General features: G+C 50.0%; 3 protein-coding genes across 8 annotated transcripts; all 3 read left to right on the plus strand.

The window, feature by feature from the left end:
* On the plus strand, positions 340–3,046 carry LOC8063907 (protein NRT1/ PTR FAMILY 8.5). Of its 4 annotated transcripts, XM_021462542.1 has the most exons (4): positions 340–489; positions 915–999; positions 1,193–1,410; positions 1,510–3,046. In XM_021462542.1, the coding sequence occupies exons 1-4, from the start codon at positions 406–408 to the stop codon at positions 2,887–2,889; spliced, it is 1,767 nt and encodes a 588-aa protein (XP_021318217.1). In that variant the 5' UTR covers positions 340–405; the 3' UTR covers positions 2,890–3,046. The 4 variants fall into 4 exon arrangements, with proteins under 4 accessions (XP_021318217.1, XP_002447032.2, XP_021318218.1 ...); XM_002446987.2 differs by lacking the exon at positions 340–489 and having other exon boundaries at positions 909–999; positions 1,154–1,410; XM_021462543.1 differs by lacking the exon at positions 340–489 and having other exon boundaries at positions 1,138–1,410.
* LOC8063908 (protein NRT1/ PTR FAMILY 8.3) lies at positions 3,740–10,247 on the plus strand. Its single transcript, XM_002446988.2, has 6 exons — positions 3,740–3,953; positions 5,370–5,494; positions 7,238–7,387; positions 8,337–8,427; positions 8,554–8,771; positions 8,871–10,247. The coding sequence occupies exons 1-6, from the start codon at positions 3,740–3,742 to the stop codon at positions 10,245–10,247; spliced, it is 2,175 nt and encodes a 724-aa protein (XP_002447033.2).
* Positions 12,324–16,972, plus strand: LOC8063909. Of its 3 annotated transcripts, none has more exons than XM_021462999.1 (6): positions 12,324–12,587; positions 12,698–13,889; positions 13,986–14,192; positions 14,278–14,400; positions 14,502–16,462; positions 16,540–16,972. In XM_021462999.1, the coding sequence occupies exons 1-6, from the start codon at positions 12,474–12,476 to the stop codon at positions 16,642–16,644; spliced, it is 3,702 nt and encodes a 1,233-aa protein (XP_021318674.1). In that variant the 5' UTR covers positions 12,324–12,473; the 3' UTR covers positions 16,645–16,972. The 3 variants fall into 3 exon arrangements, with proteins under 3 accessions (XP_021318674.1, XP_021318675.1, XP_021318676.1); XM_021463000.1 differs by having other exon boundaries at positions 14,296–14,400; XM_021463001.1 differs by having other exon boundaries at positions 14,004–14,192.

Below are 17,483 nucleotides of genomic sequence, written 5' to 3' on the forward strand. Positions count from 1 at the left end.
TGTATTTTATCCGATTTTAAAGTTTAGGAATGAAAAGTGGACTTTTGCGAAAATTTAGGACCTAAAATAAACTTTTTCCGAAAAAGAAAGAAAGAAAGGTACGTCAGGAATTGAAAAGACGAATGAAAGGCGCACAGAAAAATATCTGAAATCGCATATGGACATGGACTCAGCGGAGCCTGCGCTGAAAGCAATACCTTCCGGAGTTCCGGCCCCTGCGCCATGTGGCCCATGTCACGGTCCAATTGCTGACGAATGCACGGTTTTCGTTGGTGGCCCGGAGCCGGAGGAAAGAGATTTTTACGGTCTCCATCGCGGTCACCCCTTTCCTCTCGCCCCACGACTCCACGAGTTTTGCGTCCTCTGTTTGCAACCCAACGGCACGGCCGCACGCCGCACCCCTCCATGGATAGACCAGCGGATGCGGATGCTACCAGCACGGATGCCGATGTCGAGCGGGCGAGCTCGCCGCTCCAAGCGGAGGCCGAGGTACGCGTGTCCTCGTCCTCGTCCTCGTCCTCGTCTGCTCTGTAGCTTCCGTATCCTTTCGAGGAGGCCTTCAGCTGCGCGCGCGCGTTGCGCTGGTCGATCGAACGGCGCGCTGCTGCAGGAGCGGGAGGCCCCGGCCCCCGAGCGCTGGGCCGGATTCGGCCGGTAGCCACAACCATCCTCCACCGGTGCCTTTTGCCGCCTAGCCTAGCCGGCCGGTAGTCAGCTGCCGCTGTGTTCACTAGCAACTCTGCACAAACATGGGCCCTAGTGCCAGCTGATACTCTGCTATCAGCAGTCAGCGTACACAAAAAATTGAATAGCACATGATAAAACATACTCCTCTTTTAGTTCATCTCTCTCTCTCACAAAGAACATAGTACGCTATAGAAATATGCGTGTCCTAAACACAGCTATATTGTCAGAGCTTGGTGCCTCTGCTAGCAGCTCGGGAACAGGAAGTGGCCAAAGACAGTAATATCAACTCCAAGGCGCCCAAGATAGTCTTGTGTGAGTTCTGACATTTCCTCTTTACACTTACATTTTATTCAACAACAATGTTCCCCGTGGGAAAAAGAACATATTACAGTGTTTTATTACTGTATATTTGCTTTTATCTCAAAGTCTACTAAAGTACATCGATCATAGTATATTCTTGCTGCAGAATGATAATCATGCCAGTGAACTCAACTTGATGTGCCAGGCCTGGTGTTCTTGGAAGTCACTGCTTTCTACGGGGTCTACCTGAACCTAATCGTGTATCTCCAGGACGTTCTTCATGGCGACAGTGCCTCCAACGCGGCGGCCGTCAGTTTCTGGGCTGGAGCTAGCTACCTGATGCCCGTGGTCGGCGCCGCCATCGCCGATTCTTACTGGGGCAAGTACAAGACCGTGGTCGTCGGCCTCTCCATCTCTCTCGCTGTAAATCCTCTGCACAACGCCACAATTTGGCATTTGCATTCTAGGCACTAGGCAGAACTGGCACTGGCGGTTGCTTCTCTGACGAACAAGTGAAAGCAGGGGATGGCCGTGATCACGACATCGGCTACGCTGCCGTCACTGAGGCCTCCGCCGTGCGAGCACGGCACCGGCACGTACTGCGCCCCGGCGGCTCTGCACCAACGGCTGGTGTTCTTTGCGGGCATATACCTGTGCGCCATCGGGATCGGCGGGTTGAAGGCGGCCATAGCCTCGTTCGGCGCGGAGCAGTTCGACGACGAGAACGGCAAGAACGTGGCGGAGCGGGAGAGGAAGGCCTCCTACTTCAGCTGGTACTACGGCGTGGCCAACCTGGGCATTCTCACCTCGGGGACCCTGCTGGTCTGGGTCGAGGACAAGGTCAGCTGGGGGCTCGGGTACGGCGTCTGCGCGTCGTTCGTCGCGGTGGCCGTCGTCGCCCTCGCCGCGACGGCGCCCGTGTACCGGCTCGTGCCTCCGGTGGGCAGCCCCTTGAAGGGCGCGTGCCAGGTGCTCGTCGCGTTCGCTCGCAAGGTGAACGTGAGAGTGCCTGACGATGCTGCCGAGCTGTACGCGGAGGAGCATGCCAAGGTGTCTTTCCTGCAACAACCTCGCGAGTTGTTAGAGCACACGGACCAGTTCAGGTGCTTGGACAAAGCTGCGGTTGTCACGAGCGCGGACTTGGAAGACGGCAACCCATGGAGGCTGTGCACGGTGACCCAGGTGGAGGAGCTCAAGACGCTGCTGCGGCTGATCCCGGTTTGGCTCACGTCGGCCGTGTACTTCGTCGCCAACTCCCAGGCGCAGACCACCTTCGTGCAGCAGGGCTCCATGACGGACTCCAAGATCGGGCGCGGCGCGTTCTCCGTGCCGGCCGCGTCACTGACGTGCATCGAGACGGTGTTCGTGGTGGCCGCCATCGCGCTCTACAACCGGGCCGTCGCGCCCGCGGCGCGCCGCTTCCTCGGCCGCGCGGAGGCGTTCACGCCGCTGCAGCTCATGGGGCTCGGCCACGGCGCGGTGATCGCCGCGGTGGCCCTCGCAGCGTGCGCCGAGTCGCGCAGGCTGGCGAATGTCAGGGCCGGGGCAGCGCTCTTGGGCATTGCGTGGCTGCTGCCGCAGTACGTCGTGATGGCCGTCTCCGATGCGTCGCTCAGCGTCGGGCAGCTGGAGTTCTTCTACGACCAGGCGCCGGAGACGATGCGCAGCGCCTCGACGGCGTTCTACTTCCTGTCGTGCTCGCTCGGGAACCTCATTAGCTCGCAGCTGGTGACGCTGGTGGCGTCGGTGACCGAGATGAGCGGGAGGACGGGATGGTTTCCGCCAAACCTGGACGATGGGCACTTGGATTACTACTTCATGCTCATTGTCGGCATCAACGCAGTGAACTTTGCCGTTTTTGTTTACCTCGCCAAGAATTACACGCCCAAGAGGGTTAGATAGGATTCTCTCCTGTCTTTTTTCCTGTTAGTTGTCATCTGCATGTATATAGTTCATATAAAAATGCATAATATAAATTTGTTTTTTTTACTGGAACAGGAGGGGTGTGTCCCCTACTCAATGGAATTTATTAAAACAAAAACCAAAAAGTTGTTGACAACGCTGAGTGATTCCTCTAGCAATTGATCAATAGCAGCATGATACTTTAAGCTTTATGTGAAAAATAACTGAGGCAAAGTCCTTGAGAAGTTGTTGACAACGCTAAGTTGATGGTGGACACCTCTATTTTTGTCATTCGGATGAGCCTCTCACAAAGAAAAAAAAAACCCGAACTATGTCCCTTGGAATGCTTATGAGCTTCACACATGCGCACAAAGGAATTGATTGATCGATAGCTTCTAGAATATCAAAGGGTGATATGCTTTTCATAACCTTGACTGACAGAACTTGTTTTTCTCTTCTTGGTCTTCGACGTGAATACACCAAATATATGAGACATGATTGTTGTAATCAACACATTGTATTTAGCGCCCCCCAGCGCCCCCCCTCCTGCGCCCCCCTTGCTTCAAGATGGCAATGGGGCCTCAATCTCGATCCCCGACGAATATTTCCTCCATTAGGGAAAGAAAGTAGGGTAGATTTCTCCCCCATGGGGACGTTAACGGCTAAAACTCAGCCCCGTTGGGTGAGGCGGAGGTGGGAACGTTCCCCACCTCCCTATCCTTGTTCCTCATTGGGGTCCCAGATTGCAGCCTATAACCGTCATAGCCCATAGGGAGGCCCAATCAATCTAACCCAATACTCTTATATATATATACACTATGAAACCCTAGAGCTCCTCCTCCCCATTCACATGTCGCAGCCGCACGGTGCTCGCAGCTCACACTTTCTTCCCCAGTTCCCCCTACGTCGCATAACGGCACGAGTGCACGACAAGCCTCGGCGGCAGGGCTACGCCCCCTCCCCCCTTCCCCTCGGCTTCCGTGTGCCGTGGCTCGGAGAGCTCCGCCGCCGCCGCCGCCGCCGCCCCCTCCGCCCGGCCTCAGTATTGGTTCAACAAGGCCTCGGTATTGGTTCACTCAGGGACGGGGAGCGAGGAGTTTTGATTCACTCGGGGGAGAGAACATTCCGTTCAAACCCGATGGGGATAGCCCCGTTGCCATTTAGACCCTTGTTTTTTAACAAGGCCTCAGTATTGGTTCAACAAACCACATGTTGAATTGAACAATTACTACTAATGGTCATCGCCTTTTGTAAATTGTATTGTTCAATTAGCTAGATATCTGCATATAGGATGCATTTCATATTACTTAATTGCTCAAATGTGTTCAAAAGCACAGAACGGAAACAATGAGATGATAGACTGACGGCGGCTGCGCTGATCCAGAGGGTTTGGGTACTCGGAACAGAGATTCTTTTTTCTTTTTTTTGGTCACCTAGTTGACGCCATATAGATTCAAAGCAAATAGAGTATATATTAAAAGTGACCCAACAGTTGACCTATAACTAGTAGTAGTTAATTTTGCCCTTAAGAGCATATGCCCTCAACCTTCCACCCATTGTATTCGCTTTGAGAAGTGTGCAAACACACATCTCAAATGCGAAACTGATTTAAGATGTGTGTTTGCACACTTCTCAAAGCGAATCCAATGAGTAAGAGAGTGAGGGCATATACTCTTAAGGGAAAAAAACCGCCTCCTAACGGATACACTGTTTTTTCATAGTTTTGGAAAACAGTACCATGATTTTGCAAATTATTTGAGCTCCACTTAGGACCTGTTTTTCCTAAAACATGGTTTTGCAATCGCAAGTCTCTGGCAGTCTCTTGATACCATGGCTTTCCAAAACTACAACATCTAAACACGCGCGACCTCTTCTTTCTGGTCAACAAGAGTTCAGCTGATCTTTCAAAATGAATCTTTCTGTCAAATTATACTGATGGAGCCTATTTCAGTCTTTCTGGGACCTGAACTACTGAACCTCTCAACAACCAAAAAACAACAGCGGCACTGAACCTCTCAACAGTCAACAACCACATAGCAACGGTGCCGCCCTGCAGTTCAAACCCAGATATATTCAACTGTTCTCTCGGATTCTGTATTTTGCCATGTGCTGGTAACACGTTTTCCCACACGTGAGCTTCTTCAAATGAGGATAAACCTAATCTGTGTGTGGCCCTCTGCTTGTATCTTAACTTCATTTATGTATTCCTTAATTTTAAAGAGAACAGAAGGGCAGTCGGCAGGAGCACATCTCCTTAGTTTTGCCGTTATGTAGTACTAGATCTCTTTAATTACTCTAGAAACAATGAAACTAAACTAAAAGTCTCTTATTATACTGCCCTATTTTTTTCACTCTGTTTAGTCTCCTGACGTAAATGTAAGAAAAATTGGCATGAACGAATTAAACTACACTATCGTGGTATGTGTGAGAGAAAAAAAAATACTGTACCAATGATTATTCAATAGTACGGTGACCATTAGCCGCTAGAGCATGGATTAGGTCAACTCTGACCAAGGAGAGCAGCAGAAACAGCTGCACCCAAGGTTACCTTGGCGGCCTTCCGTTCCGCGTATCGGATTCTGGAGAACTGTTCTGGGATGAGACGGTAGGTAGAGAGAGTTGTTTTAGTAGGGCCTTGTTTAGATGTGGAAAAAATTTAGATTTTGCTACTGTAGCACTTTTGTTTGTTTGTGATAAATATTATTTAATTATAGACTAACTAGAATCAAAAGATTTGTCTTGTGATTTACAGTTAAACTGTGTGATTAGTTTTTGTTTTCGTCTATATTTAATGCTTCATGCATGTGCCGCAAGATTCGATGTGACAGAGAATCTTGAAAACTTTTTGGATTTCGAGGTGAACTAAATAAGGCCTAAATACGGGAGTTTGATGCATTCTCTTTGGAGTTAAACTCCATGTATGAGCATGTGTAGAAAATATACGTGGTAGTAAAATAATGAGAGTCAAACGGCTTGAGGTCTATTTTGTTTCCCTTGCTAAATTTTAGCCAGCTAAATTTTAAGCATTTTAATATAGCTAAAGTTCCAAACACATTGACTAAAAAAAGTTAAAATAGTTTAGCCTACTAATCACTCAAGAGTAGCTAAAATAATTTTAATTGGCTAAAATTTAATAAGAGGAACCAAACAGGATCTTATGTGCTAGGCGAAAAGCAAATAGAATAGAAATGCCCGTGCAATCCCTCTGACGATGAAGTGAACGCCGGGAAAGAAGAGATGTCTGCGGAAAGAAGGCACACGACCGTCTCACGTGTAATGTTGGAGTTTGACCGTTATCTCTAAACAGAAGATTACGCTAAAATGTTGGTAGCGGAGAGGTTCTTGCACTCTGTCATCATGCTAGCTACTGGCATGACTGAGCATGCATATTTGCTTTGCTACTAACAGCATGATCTCTACCTTCTGAAAGTAGCACCCCGTGGAGATATTCAGTGCTTGCATGATACTACCTGTTATACGCAAACTAGGACCTAGGCAAATTCTTCGAAGGCAGACAATACTAGTAGTAATTAGTCTCTACTCATACGTAGTGATCAGAGAAGGATGCTAGGGCCCCTCGCCATCTGTTTTGAGCCGGCTTTGTACTAAGTTCCAACACTTCTCCCCCTCTTAATGAAATACAGGCTCCTTCAGCCTTGTTCGCGAAAAAAAGAGAAGGATGCTAGGGTGGAGTTGATCGATGAAGGCCACTGATTCTTGAACGTTGTCAGAAGGGAAAAAGGAACCCTGTTGAAGACACAGCATCTTGCCATCTCGGAAAGCTTTTCCAGCAGGAGTGCATCGCACTGATGGGCTGTGATCCCTGAGAATCCATGACACTAACTTGCTAAGATCCATGCACCGGTCGACGACAGCGAACACGAGTGTACGTTGTCCTGGCCGGGCTAGCGCTAAGGTAGATTAGGCACGTTTCGCAGAAAGATCGGAGCAGTAAGCAGGACTTGAGAAAAAGGTTACCACGGTGGCACGCCGTCGGATAAAGTGCAGATTCCACGTCTACACGCAAGTCTTCGGAGCTGAAACGACAACGCAACGCGAAAGATAATTGAATCGACTAATCCTTCTCGCCGTCGCGGTCAGTTAAAATAATCTTAACCGCATGGCTTCCGTGCTGCGGACTAGTAATTCACGCATGTGCGCATTATTAGGCTAAACACTGCTTTGAATTAATCTCCATCGAATACAGAATTACAGAAACAGTATCGTGTCGCTGGGGAAGTCAGTGTCAGTGACGCCCGCCGTTCTACCAGCTCAGTCTGCTGGCCGGTGGCCGCGCCCGCGTATATAAGCCGCACTGCTTGCGCTCTCTCGTTCATTCCCATCCCAGACTCGCTTCTCCGCAAACGATCGACCAGCGAAGCCGCACGCTCCGCTCCAGGAGGTTGCGAGGAAAAAAAAAAAGCAGGATCTAGGAAGCTCGCAGTTGCAGCGGCAGCAGATGGACGCCGGCGACGCCATGGAGAAGGGCCAGCCAGAGGTACGCTAGCTCCAGGAGCTCCTCTTCATTTTCTCGTCCACGCGTGAGCGTGATGGCTTGTGGCAATTTTCAGTTTCCTCGCTAGCCTTCACGGGCAACGTACGGATCAAATCGGGACAATTCTTAATTAGACACTAAAATAATTTCGAGAGAGCAAAAATTGAATGGAATTAAGGTCTATTTGACTTTTTTGGCGAGTTATCAAATATACGGAGTAGTAACATACAAAATCATCTGCACAAGCGAGCCACGTAACCAAAATGTTCAAGGCTTCAAGCGTGTCGGATTTAATTAGCTGCCAAAACAACGTCGTCTTACCCCGTTTTCGTTTACAATACGCGCGCAAGATAACGTGCGATGGCACGGCAGATCGAATCAGAGATTTTACTGTTTGATCAGGTAGCAAGTGATTTTGCACGTACGGTTGGTGGCAACAACCCCCCTTAGCCTTAGACGAGTACGAGAATACCAATTATTCTAAGTGTCCATCAGAGTGACAGGTGAAAACGCTTTTGTGTGCTACAATATTTATTTTTTTTTAAGATTTTCCGTTCAAGTTTTAAACAGGCTTGTCAGTCACTCCCCCCACACCCCACCCCACCAACACACACACACCACACACACACTGGGCCGGCATGAACACAGATAGTTTGGCATACTTTTATATGTCTTATACATTATGAATAAATATCAATTGCCTGTATGTTTGGCTGAAAAGTTATAGCTGAAAATATTATTCGTTAATTTGTTGTGAGAGAAATATACTGTTGAAAATGACTAGCAGATTCGACACATAAGCCTCAAGTGAACAGGGTGGATGCCAAATTTGCCAACTCTTCGGTGCTTTCTGCTCAGTTATAACCATGCAAAAGGAAATAGTACATTTTCTGGATGCCAGAAATGTAGAAGTTCATATTTCTGACAGTCCGAAAATTTACAAACATTGCAGAGGGGAAGCCCAAAGATTCAGGATGAAAGTCTCACGGTGCCACTCATTCAAGACAAGAAAACCGGAAGCAAAGCACCAGCAGTGGTTCTAGGTGAGCTCCGCAAGTTTCTTCGTTTCTTCAGAGAGAACCAACCGGACAGCTACTGTGTAGCTTTGCTATATATCCAAGCTTTCCTAGCTAAATGTTGACACATCGAACACTGAATGTTTTCTACAGCATTCGAGTGCTTGGAAAGCACAGCGTTCAATGGCATTGGCACGAACCTAGTGGTGTACCTGGAGACCGTGCTGCACGGTAGCAATCTAGCCAGCGCGTCCAGTGTCACCTCGTGGTTCGGGACCAGCTACCTGACGCCGATCTTCGGCGCCATCGTCGCGGACACGTTCTGGGGCAACTACAACACCATCCTCGTCTCCCTCCTCGTCTACCTTCTTGTGAGCATTAGTATTTTTCAAATCCAAACCCTAATCATGTGAACGTGAAAACTCACGAGCATGCTTAAGCTTAACTTCGCCATCTGATCGATTACGCAGGGCATGATGTTGGTCACCTTCTCGGCGTTCCTGCCGACCACCGAGCTCTGTGGAGTTGGGTCGTCGTGCCACCCCGTGCTGGGCTCGCAGAACGTCGCGTTCCTCGGCCTCTACCTCGTGGCCTTCGGCAGCGGCGGCGTGCGCGCGGCGCTGCTGCCGTTCGGCGCGGAGCAGTTCGACGACGACAACGCCGTGGACCGGGAGCGCAAGATGTCCTTCTTCAGCTGGTTCTACATCTGCGTCGACTTCGGCATGATCATCTCGGGCGTCTTCATCGTGTGGATCCAGCAGAACATCAGCTGGGGGCTCGGCTTCGGCATCGCCACCGCCTGCGTCGCGCTCGCCTTCGGCGGCTTCGTGCTCGCCACGCCCATGTACAAGCGCCGGATGCCGACGGGAACGCCGCTCAAGAGCCTGGGCCAGGTCGTCGTCGCCGCGTTCAGGAAGGTCAGCCTCCGCGTCCCCGCGGACGCCGGCCTCCTCTACGAGGTCCACGACATGATCGAGCAGCCCAAGATCGCGCACACCGACGAGTTCGGGTTCCTCGACAAGGCGGCGGTGGTCGCGGAGTCGGACGACCCGGAGGAGGTGACGAACGACGCCGCGGCGGCGGCCGCGGGGTCGTCGTCGTGGAGGCTCTGCACGGTGACGCAGGTGGAGGAGCTCAAGATCCTGCTGCGCCTGCTCCCGATATGGGCGACCAGCATCGTGCTGTCGGCGGCGTACGCGCAGCTCAACACCACGTTCGTGCAGCAGGGCGGCGTGATGGACATGCGGGTGATGTCGTCGCTCACCGTCCCGGCGGCGTCCATGGTGTCCTTCGAGGTGCTCTGCGTCCTGGCGTGGGTGCTCATCTACGACGCCGTGATCCTGCCGGCGCTCCGGGCCATCTCCCCCGCGCGCGGGGAGCCGTCGCAGCTGCAGCGGATGGGCGCCGGGCGGCTGCTCATGGCGTGCGCGATGGCCGTGGCGGCGCTGGTGGAGATGAGGCGCCTCGACGCCGCTGGCCGCGGCGAGTCCATCAGCATCGCGTGGCAGATGCCGCAGTACTTCGTGCTGGCCGGCGGGGAGGTGTTCTGCTACATCGCGCAGCTGGAGTTCTTCTACGACGAGGCGCCGGAGACGATGAAGAGCATGTGCACGTCCTTCGCGCTGCTCACCGTCGCGCTGGGGAGCTACATGAGCTCGCTCATCTACGCCGTCGTGGACGCGCTCACCGCCACCGGCGGCGGCGGGCGGCCCGGCTGGATCTCGGACAACCTCGACGAGGGCCACCTCGACTACTTCTTCTGGACCATGGCGGCGCTGTGCACGCTCAACTTCGTCGTGTACAGTGGGTTCGCCAGGAACTACAAGGTCAAGACGGTCGTGTCGTGAATCGTGATCCGGCCAGCGTACAAAAATGTGGGTCAATTTCGTTGCGCAATGCTGGCACAGAAGATTAATTTTAGGGATTGCTAGGAGGGCGTAGGTGCGTCAAACCATTATTTCGTGTGCTCCATGGTGTTAGCCTGTTAGGCTTACGTGGTAGCGACGGGGTCCTTGATTTTTTTTGTGTTCCTTTTATTTTTGTTGGTTGCCCGTAAGCTGAAACATGAATGTGCAACAGAACATATCCATGGCCACATGTTATTATTATTATGCCCAAAAAAAAGTGCAGTGTTGGTTGCTACTCGTCCCACAAATACGTTACGAAGATAGAGATCTTGTTTAAGGATGAAAACAAAAACAATAATCTCCAATTTTCAGAAATTATTTTCGAGTTTTTTTTCCCGACTTTTAGACCTAAACGGAAATGGTAGCGGTAATTGAAAAATGAAAACCCGGTAAAAATAATCAAAAATGGAAACGATTTTGTCCTCTTCCATCTAAGCATGCAAACACATAAGGTAAATGTTTTTTTGAAAGGAACTATATGGATATTTTATGCATACAGGAACAAGAAGGCAAGACAATCAGCCAACAATCACGTACTGCACCCACCCGTAACTCTAGCCAGCCACCACATACACGAATGGACTCTTCTGATATGAACTGTGTGGCTTAATTTCAGCTGATGGTGTCTTGTCAGTTGTGGTCTCATTTATTAGTCATATGAGATTGGTCGAGTTATATAGATCTTCTCATGTTTTACGGTTTGGTGAGTTTATCATTTTTGATGATATCGTTATTATGAATTTCGATAGTTATCGATATATTTTTCCACCGACTACTGTATACTGTTTTTGAAATTAACAAAATATCAATGACGTATTCATTTCCAACAATATCGTATCGATCGTTTCAAATCATTTTCATCCTTAATCTTGTTACTCCAATCGTTGTTCTCTAGCACGTGCTTGGTATTGTAAGTTGGGTGATGAACAAGTGCGCGACAAGGAAAAAGGCATGAATTTTAGATGCTTGCTCGTCTTACACTCAAACTCAGCACATTTAGATAATTTTGGTTCCCCGAGGTATAGTACTGATTTTACATTTTACTTTAGTAAATTCGGTTCCTGAAAATTAGAAACGGAATAAGGTACCAAAAAAATCAGTTTCGGTATTTTCAGCTCGATTCTTGATATTTTTGTTTCGGTTCTCGGTTCGATTTTTTTGCCCTGGGTAACTGACGCTGACGACGACCATGAGACTACACATAGAGAATATTCCTTTGTTTTCCTATGATGTTGCCAAAGGGCCTCATATTTAGTTTTTGTTTAGATTTAAAAAGTTTTTGGATTTTGATACTGTAGCACTTTCGTTATTTGGTAATTATTGTTCAACCATAGATTAACTAGACTCAAAAGATTCGTCTAGTAAATTATAGATAAATTATATAATTAATTATTTTTATCTATATTAATACATCGTACATGTGCCGCAATATTTGATATGACGGTATTTTTTTTTAAAAAAAAATTAGATTTTGGAGTGTAGGATTGGAGGACCATAGCACCTTAATTCCTATGATTTTCCTATCGCTCCATGTTTCATATCTTGTGATCCAAAAGATGTGACGGGAATTATTGTTTCATATATTTGCACGCATTTCACTCCCGACGCGCAGAGGACGACGACGCGCCGGAGCCCGCCTCTCCGCCTCTTTCTCCTGCTGTGTTGGCGTCGGCAGTGGCTACACCACCAGCAGCAGGGGCCCCGCCCCTCTCGACGGGCCTAGAGGCCGCGGCTCTCTCCGCCCTCGCCCGCTTGGGCCTCGCCGCTGCTGCTGAGTCCGCCCCGAGCCGCCTGTCACGGCTCCCTCTGGCCAACACGTGGCATCCTGTGGTTCGACCAACAGGATACAGTAACTCGATAATGTGGGGTCCAGCGCCTGCAAGTATGAAAAAGAAATTCTAGGGAGATGAACAGGCCCGCTCCAACTCCAACGGTTGGATTCCTCGAATTCAAATCCGGCCACGCTCCCGCTCTTTATATACGAACCCCACGCTCCCCGTCGTTCGCTTTTTCCGGATGACCCCATCATTCGCTGCGCACCCCAGCTGAGGCGAGCGGAACCGTTCAGCCGAGAGGAGGAAGAGGAGGAGGCCAAACGGCGGAGAGGAAGAGAGGCCGAGGTGACAGGACAGGAGGACGGTCGCCGCCGCCCGCAGCGAAGAGAGTATGGACTTCCTCGCGCTCCCCCGCCGCGACCTGCAGGCGCTGTGCAAGCGCAACGGCGTCCGCGCCAACATGACAAATGCCGCCATGGCCGACGCCCTCCGTGCGCTTCCCAAGGTAAGGATTACCTTGCTCGCGCCCGTTACGCACGTCGATCGCAGATCTGGACACTCTGTCTCTTGAGAGTCTGTGAGTTACTACTTGCTAACATACGCGTTCCGTTCCAGGTCGATGGAATCCAGGAGTACGTCAAGCAGCCAGTCCCTGTGCCTGAACCGGAGGTTGAAGCGGTGGTGGAGGAGCAGAATATGGGGAAGCAGGGGAGTCTGCTTCCGCGCGGCCGCCGTGCCGTCGCCAAGTCTTCGGACCCCATCGAGACGGAGGAAGACAACGAAGAGGGAAAGGGGCACGCAAAGCGGCAGTCCAGCAAGGAAGATGCGCAGGCAGTTGGGGTCGGGCGGCGTGGTGCCAGCCGGCACGCTAGGCCCGTCCCTGTCGTGCCTCAGCCGGCGGAAGTGGCGGAGGAAGACAGTCAGGGGGAGAACCTGAAGCGGGAGGCCAAAATGGATCATGCGCCTGCCGCGGTTGTGGGTCGGCGCGGTGCCAGCCGGCGCGCTCGGCCCTCGCCTGCTGTGGCCGCTCCGGCAGTCGAGTCGGAGGTTGCTGGTGCGGAAGAGGAGCAGAGGGAGGAGAAGGTGGAGGACCCCAAACGGGAGGCGACCATGGATGATGTGCTGCCGGCCCTTGGCGTAGGCCGCCGCGGTGCCAGCCGACGCGCTCGGGCGGCGCCTTCTGTTGCTGCGCTAGCAGGCAAATTGGTAGCGGAGGAGGAGCAGAGGGCCCCGATCCCACACGGTCCTCGTGTCAAGGCCAAGGGCACCTCGACCGAGCCTATCAGGTTGGACGACAGCGATGACGAGGAAAAGGAGGATGCGAAGCCGGAGGAGCAGGAGGATGCCCAAATCCTTGGCGTGGGTCGGCGTGGAGGTGCCAGCCGGCGCGCTCAGGCGGCGCCTGCTGTAGCTGCGCCAGAAACTAACGCAGAAGAGGAGCAGAGGGGCCCTGTCCCACGCGGCCGCCGCGTCAAAGCCAACTCGACCGAGCTTATCAGGCTGGACGACAGCAAGGAGGAGAAAAAGCAGGACACGAAGCCGGAGGAAGACAAGGGAGATGCGCCAGCAATTGCTGCAGGGCGGCGCGGCGCCGGGCGGCGCGGCGCCGGGCGGCGCGCTCCTGCCCCTTCAGAAGCTCCTGCTGCAAGTAAAGCTGAGGCAGGAGATGTGGCCGTGGAGGCAGTACCTATCCGGGCCACTCGTCAGCGTAAGCCGACGATGAAAGCAGCAGCTGCTGCAGAGGAGAAGGCACCACGAAGGGCCACGAGGAGGAGCGCGGTGATGAGGATACAAGAGGAACCACAAGGTGAGAACTGAGGTCTGAGGAGTGGTTTCATCCCAATCAATGTGCACTAACTGAGATGATGCCTTCTGTTGATGCTAATTTTGGTTGCTGAACCAGGTGTCTTCTCTGATGCAGAGGCTGTGGGTGCACCGGAAGTGGCCGTGGAGGCGGTACCCATTCGGGCAACTCGCCACCGTAAACCAACAATAAAAGCAGCAGCAGCAGCTGCTGCAAAGGCAGAGGAGAAGGTACCACCAAGGGTCACGAAGAGGGGAACGGTGATGAGGACCGTTTTGCAGCCGGAGGTACAAGAGGAACCGCAAGGTGAGAACTGAGGAGTGTTTTCATACAAATCAATGTGCACCAACTAAAATGCTTCGTTTGTTGCCAAATTTGATTGCTGAACCAGGTGTCTTCTCTGATGCAGAGGCCGTGGGTGCACCGGTTTCTTACCAGCGATGTGATGCTCAGCAAGAGTTCGAAGATGTTTCTTATCCTCAAAAGCAAGAGTTAAGCAAAGACGAAGATGAAGGTGAGACATGCACATTGTGTGCCTGTTTCCATTTATTTTCTGAAGCAGCTGAGCCTAGAGCTAATATAGCTATTTCTTTTATTTTTGTATTGGATTTTCAGATGTGGTTATCATTGAGAATGAGAAGCTGATGGAAAAGGCTCCAGCAGAAGAGTCATCTGTGACTGATCATGAATGCCCGGATAAATCAGAAATTCAAGAACAAGTGGACGATGAGAAGTGTCATGCTCCCTTGGCAGCCCAGGAGGAATCACCGATCATTGGTCTTGTTTCAATGGTAACCGAACAGGCATCTGAGGACGATGAAAGTGCCAATTATCAGGATGGTGGAGGCTCCAGTTCGGGTCTGTTGGACAAAGGTGTGTGTGAGGAGACCTATGATGCAGGTGAAGAGATGGAACATATGGATATTGCTGAGTTGCAGGCTGACATTGTGGATGAGGCAGCTTTTCTTGATTGCTCGGGTAACATCAGTCAGGTTGCTGGAGAGGAGACCAATGAGGAGGTCAATACTGAAGATGGTATTAGCTGTCGAGAGGAGGGTGATGTGGTTGCTGATAAGGTGCTGCATGACTCGGTAGATAATACCATTCTTCTTGATTGCTCAAGTGATATCAGCTGGGTTGAAGTGGAGAAGGCAGGAAACATCACAAGTGAGATGCCTGACAACCAAGCTGCAGTGGGTGAGGATGGTGATGAACCGAATGGAGTGGTTATTGGTGACAGCATGTCCCAAGCCACTGTGAAAGATGAAGTTGCCCAGGAAGAAAAGGGAGTACTGATCACCGATGAGATACTGCAGGGGACAGCTGGCATGCATGACATGGAGGATGATCAGTTTGAAACTGTTTTTGATCAAGCTGATCAAGTAGTCACTGCTGACAACCTGCCGGAACAAGTGACAGATTGTGAAATTACTGTGGAGGTGATCACATTACTGATAGTTGATGAGAGGCAACAGAGCACAGTTACAATAGATGAAAATGTTATCGAGGATCATTCTGAAACTGATGGTGTTCATTCCAATGAACAGATAGAAGTGGTAACTACTGACAAAGTTCCAGAGCTCAAGCTGATAGAAGATGTTTTAGTTCAAGCTGATCAAGTAGTCACTGATGACAACCTGCCAGAACAAGTGACTGATTGTGAAATTACTGTGGAGGAGAACACAGGACTGATAGTGCCAGAACTCACAGGGACAAATGTTGAAGTTATTGAGGAGAAGACATCAGCGGGAGTTGATGAGCAGCAAAAGAGCACAGTTACACTGGATACAGATGTCGTCGATGATCATTTCAAAACTGATTTTGTTCATGCTGATGAACAGATGGAAGTGGAACTCACAGATACAGATGATGAAGTTGTTGAAGAGATGAAAACACCATTGGTAGTTGATGAGAAGCAACAGAGTACAGTTACAGATAATGGAGACTTTGTGGATGATCTTTTCAAAACCCATGGTGCTCATGCTGATGAACAGAAGGAAGTAGTTGATGAGAAGAAACAGAGCACAATTACCATGGATGGAGATGTTGTCTTTGATCATCTCAAAACTGATACTGCTCATGCAGATGAACAGGAGGAAGTTATAGGTATAGTTTCTGAATTGCCAGATGAAGTCACAGGGACTGACGATGAAGTTATTGAGGAAAAAACAGTTGTGATTACTGAGGACATGCCAAATCAGGGAACTGTACCAAATATCACACATACAATGGATGAATGTTTAAAGGAAAACAATTTTGGAACTGATTTTGATCATGGCAATGAGCAAAAGAAAGCAATCACTGCCGACATTGAGCCAGAAGTCTCATGGGCACAAGACGGGGCGGGTGTCTGGAAGGAGAATGCATTGCTTGATGATGTCACAGAGTCCCTGTCCAAGAGCATTGTCACCATGGAGCCATCAGTGTGCAAGAACTGCAGTGAGAAGAACCCTGCTGAACCCATGGCAGTGCTAGAAGAGAAGGGAGTGAAGGTTGCAAGTGAATCCGAGGATTTGACTAAGCTTAGCCTAGGGCAGCTCAGAGCCAAGCTCAAGGAGAAACTGAATGCCAAGAAGGTAATGAACCAATTCCACTTCATCTATATACTCTTTTCGTATATGATTTGAATGCTGAACTGGCTTGTAACATGCAGAACAAAGAAGCAAAGAAGAGGGTGGCGCTTGCCAGGGTGGATGAGAATGTTTGTCGATCCCATGCAAAGGGGCAGCAGCAGAACCTGAATCTGCAACAGCATTAACCCGGGGATGAAGCTGGCTCTGAACTCTGAAATATCTCGTGTGCGTCCAGATAGCATGCAGTTGTGGTGAAACCATGGTTTCTCCTACCTGGGCATCTAACTTATGTGTGAATTGTTTTATGTGTTTGCGTGTTTGCGTGGAGAGGCCTTAAACGATTCGGCTGTATTTTGTAAGTCCAATCGTAAGCCAGTACCCAGCATTAACCTGTATAAGGTTTGCTGGTGTTAGTTGACTGTCTTATTTCAAACTCATTGAGAATATCTGCTTTGCCTATATCTTGTGCAATAACAAATTAGTATCAGATTGTATGGAGAAGCACCTCATTTACATTGTTTGGACGAAGCAATAGCCTATTTTTGTGTATGCAACAAGTTAAGTGTAAGCTGATTGTTTCCTGTACTCCTGTTCCCCAACAATCCCATCCTGAGGTTTGCAGGTTGCCTGGTTATTCAGCTCTCCATTGTCAGGAACTCTGAAGGTATAATAGCAGAGATTTGTTACTGTGTTTCTCCACAAAGAATTATTTCCAACGTTGATCATAAAGAGAATTGTATATTAGTAATTTTACACTGCAGTCATTTATCTCTAATTGACAGTTCCCTTTTCCATCGGCAACTAGCAGGTATTGCTCATGCACCTTGTGTGTTGCCTGTCACTATTGCCAGTTCCGCTTCATCACCGGGTACAGCCTACACCTTTTCCTTCCTTCATTCAGTAAAACTGAAGAAACACGTGTTCTTTTTCTGGTATTAGAATGCTTAGCTGCAAGTATGGCGAAGATGCAAATTGCACCCTCTCTGCATTATTGTTAACTGCTACTTGGTTGTTCAGTGATTAT

This window comes from Sorghum bicolor, chromosome 6, assembly GCF_000003195.3.
Source record: "Sorghum bicolor cultivar BTx623 chromosome 6, Sorghum_bicolor_NCBIv3, whole genome shotgun sequence".
In the NCBI taxonomy this organism is placed as follows: domain Eukaryota; kingdom Viridiplantae; phylum Streptophyta; class Magnoliopsida; order Poales; family Poaceae; genus Sorghum; species Sorghum bicolor.

What these genes read in the sequence shown, in the direction of transcription:
- LOC8063907 (XM_021462542.1), top strand. Translation starts at nt 406, where the DNA reads ATGGATAGACCAGCGGATGCGGATGCTACCAGCACGGATGCCGATGTC. An exon ending in CGCTCCAAGCGGAGGCCGAG is followed by an intron (nt 490 to 914) that starts GTACGCGTGTCC and finishes CTATATTGTCAG; the next exon opens with AGCTTGGTGCCTCTGCTAGC. An exon ending in GCCTCTCCATCTCTCTCGCT is followed by an intron (nt 1,411 to 1,509) that starts GTAAATCCTCTG and finishes AAGTGAAAGCAG; the next exon opens with GGGATGGCCGTGATCACGAC.
- LOC8063908 (XM_002446988.2), top strand. Translation starts at nt 3,740, where the DNA reads ATGTCGCAGCCGCACGGTGCTCGCAGCTCACACTTTCTTCCCCAGTTC. An exon ending in ATTGGTTCAACAAGGCCTCG is followed by an intron (nt 3,954 to 5,369) that starts GTATTGGTTCAC and finishes GGTGACCATTAG; the next exon opens with CCGCTAGAGCATGGATTAGG. An exon ending in AGCACCAGCAGTGGTTCTAG is followed by an intron (nt 8,428 to 8,553) that starts GTGAGCTCCGCA and finishes TGTTTTCTACAG; the next exon opens with CATTCGAGTGCTTGGAAAGC.
- LOC8063909 (XM_021462999.1), top strand. Translation starts at nt 12,474, where the DNA reads ATGGACTTCCTCGCGCTCCCCCGCCGCGACCTGCAGGCGCTGTGCAAG. An exon ending in AAGCAAAGACGAAGATGAAG is followed by an intron (nt 14,401 to 14,501) that starts GTGAGACATGCA and finishes TTGGATTTTCAG; the next exon opens with ATGTGGTTATCATTGAGAAT. An exon ending in AGAAACTGAATGCCAAGAAG is followed by an intron (nt 16,463 to 16,539) that starts GTAATGAACCAA and finishes TGTAACATGCAG; the next exon opens with AACAAAGAAGCAAAGAAGAG.